The sequence below is a fragment of the Priapulus caudatus genome, unplaced genomic scaffold (assembly GCF_000485595.1).
Source record: "Priapulus caudatus unplaced genomic scaffold, Priapulus_caudatus-5.0.1 Scaffold813, whole genome shotgun sequence".
NCBI lineage: Eukaryota > Metazoa > Priapulida > Priapulimorpha > Priapulimorphida > Priapulidae > Priapulus > Priapulus caudatus.
The window spans coordinates 110425-116710 of NW_014577874.1; the positions used below are offsets into that span (position 1 = coordinate 110425).

At 52.4% G+C, this 6286-nt stretch overlaps 1 protein-coding gene across 1 annotated transcript in view; it reads left to right on the forward strand.

Moving 5' to 3' along the window:
* Positions 1 to 5942, forward strand: part of LOC106813717 (nucleoporin-like protein 2) — an 8225-nt gene extending 2283 nt beyond the window's left edge. The window contains exons 2-7 of the mRNA XM_014817927.1: positions 3010 to 3062; positions 3491 to 3591; positions 3715 to 3809; positions 4470 to 4546; positions 4944 to 5148; positions 5215 to 5942. Of these exons, the coding sequence (XP_014673413.1) occupies positions 3010 to 3062; positions 3491 to 3591; positions 3715 to 3809; positions 4470 to 4546; positions 4944 to 5148; positions 5215 to 5780 (1097 nt within the window). The 3' untranslated portion in view covers positions 5781 to 5942. The remainder of the gene's footprint in view (positions 1 to 3009; positions 3063 to 3490; positions 3592 to 3714; positions 3810 to 4469; positions 4547 to 4943; positions 5149 to 5214) is intronic.
* The last annotated feature ends 344 nt before the right edge of the window (positions 5943 to 6286 follow it).

Below are 6286 nucleotides of genomic sequence, written 5' to 3' on the forward strand. Positions count from 1 at the left end.
AGGTAACGCAACGGCGGGACGCGCGCCCGGGGGAGTCGCCGGAGGGTTGACGGAGAGTGACGCGAGAAGACGTCAGGAGAAGGACGAGAGGAGGAGGAAAGCACGCGACGAGGAGAGACGGGTGGACCGAGACTGGAAGACGAGCCAGAGCGTGGTTGGAACGAGGGAGGAGCTAAACCACGTGGACCAGCGATTGTGATTGAAGTCACGGTGTGTGATGTGGTGTTGAACGAAGCAACACGGAAACGCGCGGCGACAGCTGTGGCCTCACCTTTACTTACCAGGGGCACATGTCAACACCTTAATACTCTAGAAGCTAGGTAGCACACACGCGAAAGACATGGCAAAGAGGTAACCGGCGTGGGTGCTAGTGTTCAGATACTTAAAGATTGCACCCTAATAAAACGTGATAACATAAAAAATTGCAAATAAGCCCCTCCGCCGCGGCTCATGGTTCTCCGGTCTCTCGGCCCCGCACCAAGGTGGCGAATGTCGCAACCCGGCGGCCATCACGCGCACTGCACCTGGGACTGAGAACGGCTTGGATAACGGATGTGGACGGCCGAGAGGAGAACGCCAGAGAGAGGCAACGGGGACTGGAGAGCGTCGTCGCTTCGAGCGATCACGGACGACTACTGAAGACGAGGGGAGCGAGCGCAGGCGTGCGACGCCTCATGAAGGCAGATTGGTCCGGATTCATTGAGTTGAGATCTCGGACGCAGTTCAAGATACGTCGTCGTCGAGGCGATACGCAGTCCTCGGCCGCAAGGTTCGAAGCAACACGGGAAACGTGAGTGCGGGAGGAGAAGAGAGATGGTGGCGCGCCGGACGAATAGGTGGTAGCCTGATAGGCGCAGATCAGTGAAGTAGCAGCCGAGTAGTAGGTCGAGGAGTGAGTAGCAAGCGAAGTAGCATTAGACAGCGAGTAGTAGTAGGAGTATCGTAGTAGCAGGAGCAGCAGCAGTAGTGTAGATAGCAGCAGCAACAGTTAGTATCAGTAGTAGCAGTAGTAGCCAGCAGCAGCAGAGCAGTAGCGAGTAGTAGCAGCGAGGCAGGCATAGCAGCAGCCAGGCATAGCAGTGAGTTAAGCAGGAGAGGAGAGAGGAGATGGGGATGAAGGAAGAGAGACGAGATGTGGCAGCGGTAAGAGAGCGAAGCAGCAGCGTGACAGTGAAGTAGTAGATTAGTAAGCAGCGGGAAAGTACAGCAGCAGCAGCGTGTAGCAGATAGTCAAGCAGCGAGCGAGTAGCAGCAGGCGAGCAGCGACAGCAGCAGTAGCGCAGGCGAGCGAGCAGCGAGCATTCAGTAGCCAGTAGTAGCCCAGCGGAAAGTAGTAGCAGCAAGCGGCGAGTAGTAGACAGTAGCAAGCAGCTAGCAGCGAAGGCGGATGTAGCAGCAGCAAGCGTTCAGGGCGGCGGCGGAGTAGCAGTAGTTAGCGGAGCAAGCAGCAGCGAGTACGTAGCCAGCAGCAACAGTGGTAGCAGTTTGTAGCAATGAGTGGGCGGAGCAGGCGGGGTAGCAGTAGTAGTAGGCAGTGGAGCTAGCAGTTAAGTAGCAGCGAGAGTAGCCAGCAGAGAGAGAGTAGCGAAGACGCAAGCGAAAGCAGTGTAGTAGAGTAGCAGCAGAGATAGGAGACAGACTGGTAGGAAAGCGATATAGTAGCGAGCGTGCGGGAGCAGAGCGAAGCAGCATCGTTCAACACGCGCGTCGCCGTGGTTACTTCGTTCAACATGCGCGTCACCGTGGTTACTCCATTCAACACGCGCGTCGCCGTGGTTACCTCGTTTAACACGCGCGTCGCCATGGTTACCTCGTTCAACACGCGCGTCACCGTGGTTACCTCTTTCAACACGCGCGTCGCCGTGGTTACCTCGTTCAACACGAGCGTAACCATGGTTACCTTGTTGAGGGTGCGCACTGCGGCGAAGCGCAGGGTTGGCTTCGGAGAGCTGCAGAACAGCTGGAGGACGGAGACGGCCGGTGCGAGCTCTCGCGAGGTCGTGCCCCGCATGTTGACGATCGCGTGTGCGGCCTCATAGATCACCATCTCGGACTTGTGGCGCAGGCAGCTCTCGACAAACTCAAAGTACGGACTGTCGCTGCCGCCGTTCTCGTCCGACAACAGCTTGCCTGCGGAGCGGAGGTCACGTGGAGGTCAGCGAGGTCACAGAGGGGTCGCGACAAGGTCAAGCGGGGACTTGGGTGGTCGCGTTCAGTGAAATTGTTGCGTTACCAAAACAAAAACCCATGTGCAATACTCAACCATGTAGTGAAACTCCTATGTAAACAAATCAAGATCAATGTACGTATACCCTACATGAGCAAAACAAGAACCCTATGCCTTGCTAAACCCTATTAATGATCCAGGGGTGATCGGTGGCGGAAAAACACATTTATGACTCGACACGCTGCAGTGATTGGCTGCCACTCACGATTTGTCGCCGACAGCCGCATAGAAATAGAACATGTTCTATTCCTGCGATCGCAGTCGGCGACCGTATTTTCGATCGTAAGAGAACTCATGTCGAGTTTTTTGGCCGGTTTTTGACGTACGATATTCAAATCTTGTCGGCGACTAGGTCGTAAGGCCGACATAAGCGGGCCTTTAGTCATATTCGACATAAGTCATAACCGCATCATAGTTATAAAGGATATTCTTCATAGGCCAAGTAACTAAAGTCGTAAAGAGGAGCTAAGCCCAAGTTAGTTTAGGTTACTAAACAATACCTAAAAATTTGAAATTAACAATTCAAAATATTATTACAAGTAACGCTGTGGCTATATGCCCGACAGCCGGGCACGGTCTTCGATTTCCTAAATGCCCGGCAGTTCCTAACCCTAACCCTAACCCTAACCCTAACCCTTGTTTACTTGAGATAACGCTGAAAATTAAAAACTGCCGGGCATTTAGGAAATCGAAGACCGTTCCCGGCAGCCGTCAAATATATGCCGGCTGCCGGGCATATAGCCACTCTGTACAAGTAAAGGTACCAACGTTATCACTTTTAGATCACAGATCGGAATACTCTACGCAGCAGAGACAGAGTGGAAACCGATACGAGGTGAGAGAGTATGCGTGCGCGTGCGAGGCTGCCCTTCTCTGCCTCCTTCTGCATCCAGGGTTCGAAATTAAGCAATTGCACTAAAAGCCACTTTCTTTCGAGCCTGAAATCCCCTCATATGCAAAATTTAGTGACCGGTCTTTTTCACCGTAAATTCTTCGCGTAATTCAGCGTAAATACGTTACAGTCGTATGCTAGCCACACTCAGTAATAATGAGTGCTTAGCCCAGAGAAGCCTCGATCTCTGGAACACGTTACTGTCTATATGTAGAAATTCCCCAGTCTAATCTTTCACATGCACATGACATGTCCTCACGGACTGTCCAGTATAAAAGTAGAAGTAGAAGTACAGTTGGTGACATGGCGCTTGCATTGGTCTGCAGCCTTGCCAGCCTGGAGCCTTGTCTGTAAGATTACATCTGTTACAGGTATTACAAGGTCAGCAGCAACAGCAGCAGCAGCAGCAGGCGGGGACGCAGCACTTGACGACGGTGAATCTAACGAAGCAGCACTCAAACGCAGACATCGTGTGAGTCCTTATAGTGACCACTAGATACAGGTTTCTATATACTGACCTTTATATACTGGCTGGACTGCAATCCCTCACGATTCTCCGGTGCGCGTTTACGCTCTCCCCACGCGTGTGTTTCAGTAACGCCATCATCACTGAGTCGCGCGTCTGGGAGGAGAGTCACATGTGGCCGCTGTCCTGCTACGCCTACATGAAGGAAGGACCGTGTCTGAGCGGTGAGTGTTGGCGGGCGGACCCTGCTCGACGTCGTCAGAGACATCGCTGGGGTAGACCTCAAAAAGAGGGAGCTCGTGGCAAAATGAGGGAGTTCGCAGTCTGAAGTTCAAAACTAAAGATATTTTTAAAACAATAACGCATGTGCTTATTTTGAAGATTCATGCAGTTGCACATCTGCCAAATTTTCTTTGGACATTTGCTGAAAAAATACAGTAATTTCGCGTGGGAATAATAAGGAGGCCATGCTCTGGTACGAACTAGTTAGTATAGCAGAATTTTAAGGGAGCTACACGGAAAAATCAGGGAGTCCAACAGTAAATCAGGGAGTATTTGACTCCGGACTCGCGTTAATTTCGCACCCTACATCACGAATGGATGTATCAGCGGACGTGTCGGGTGGTTGAAAACTAAGACATGGGATGCGTTGTCAGATATAAAATTAGTCTTAATGTTAGTCTTAACTAATAACATCTCTCAACTTTTTCTCATGGACCTGACATCCATACACTGCATACGAGAAACTGTGGTGGTGGTAGCTCGATGGTGTTTCTCTCGACGGCGTTTGAGAAAAAGTTTGTGTTGCTACCAAACGCATCAGTGTTTAAGAATGATTAATTCCTATCTGCGATTAGAAGTGACTGAGGTTTTTTTCGTGATAGGTTTCAATGACATTTCCCCCGAGGAACTGCGATGCCAGGCGTACGAATGTGTGAGGGAAGGAAACTTCGCTAAATATGTACGTACACATTCATTCATTGTACCTTCACTTGATCTTCTTAATTTATAATTCAATTGCACTTACGTGATCCTTATCTATGTGATCCTTGTTCTGCTCCCAGTGTTAATCTGGATAAGCCAGCAGTTGCATGCATGGAGCTTTTAGTGAGGACACACTAGTCTACTGTGTTCTTTATTTTGATGCTCCAGATGGTGGAATCGAATCTATTTTAAATTGGTGAATATGTATAACCTGAACTGCGACTAAACTACAATGCCCACGGGTTTACCATCCATCAATCAATCGTGTGATGTTAATTAATAATTAAATCTGGCACGATTCTCGCTGCCCTTTTGAACCACCTGGCCATCCATCAATCAATCGCATGATGTTAATTAGTAATTAACTCCCCCAGGAGCAGGCGGCTGCGGGTTTGCTCAGCGCGTGGTGCGGCCGCATCGCTAAGCTGCGGGACATCCAGCATGACCCGGACGCACGACAACGACTCCTCTCCGAGATAGAAGAGCACCGCCGCGCAGGCTTCTCCCCCGACCTCCTCCTGCCTCCCGCCGACCCCCGCGCCACGCCGGCGCCCTCTGCCTTCACCGCGGGGACCACGAGTCTCTTCGGAGGAGGAGGAGGAGGAGGAGGAGGAGGAGGAGGAGGAGGGGAGCAGGGTTCCAGGAGAAGTCTGTTCGGCGGCACGACAGCTTTCGGCGGCGGGGGCGCCACCGGTGGCAGCGTGTTCGGAGGACAAGCGAACGTTGCCGCGGTGCAGCCTGCCATCCCGTTCGGCGGGACGGTGGTGCCCCCTTCTGCGAGCGTCTTCGGTAAACCTGCGCAGAGCCTCTTCCCTGCAGGTGGCGCCACCGCAGGGACGTCGCTGTTCGGACAGGGAACGTTTGCGTCGTCCACGGCGACGACGCTGGGGTTGCAGACATCGCCACAGCAGAGGCCCAGCCTCCTCGGCTCTCCTCCCGTCGCCCCCGGCAACGCGGGCTTCGGATCGCAGCAGCCAGGTGGCGTGCCGAGTCTGTTCGGACAGGCGACGGCGACAACAACGGCCGCTCCGTTTTCAAGGTCGGGGTTCGGCGCCGCCTCGCCCCGCCAGGAGGGGGCGCCGGCGGCGGGGGAGGACTCGTACACGCCGCTGGATCGACTGACGGCGGCAGAGTTGGAGCAGTATCGCGGCGAGAAGTTTGCGTCGGGTAAGATACCGACGCGGCCGCCGCCGCGAGAGCTAGTGAGCTGATGTTTCCGTGAACTCATAAACTCAAGCCTTTAGTTTTATCGTCGCGTTTTCGAGTTCGAATGTTTAGTAATTAAAATAGAAATGGAATTAGATTGAATCAGAAATAGTTATTCGTCACGGCAGTGCATTTCGTATGCGTCGGCGCGGAGCATTTTCGTTAATCTTTTTAGCTCATCTGACATAGTCAGATGCAGCTTGTAGAATCGCTTGATCGTCCGTCCGTGCGTCCGTGCGTCCGTCCGTGCGTCAACAGTTGGGCACAAATCTTAACCGCTCGACGTACGGTCACGATATTTGGGTCGTTGGGGGGATCGTCAAAACGAGTTGGGATGTCGAAGCTGGGGGTCAAAGGTCAAAGGTCAAGAGGTGTAAAAGAAGGGGGAACATTCACTCCTTAACTTAAAGGCATAATTCGACCATCGATTATGCAATTTTAACGAATGCTACAGTAACTGGCACCTTGTGTAGTTAATAAGTACATTACCTTATAGCCAAACGCGTATTAG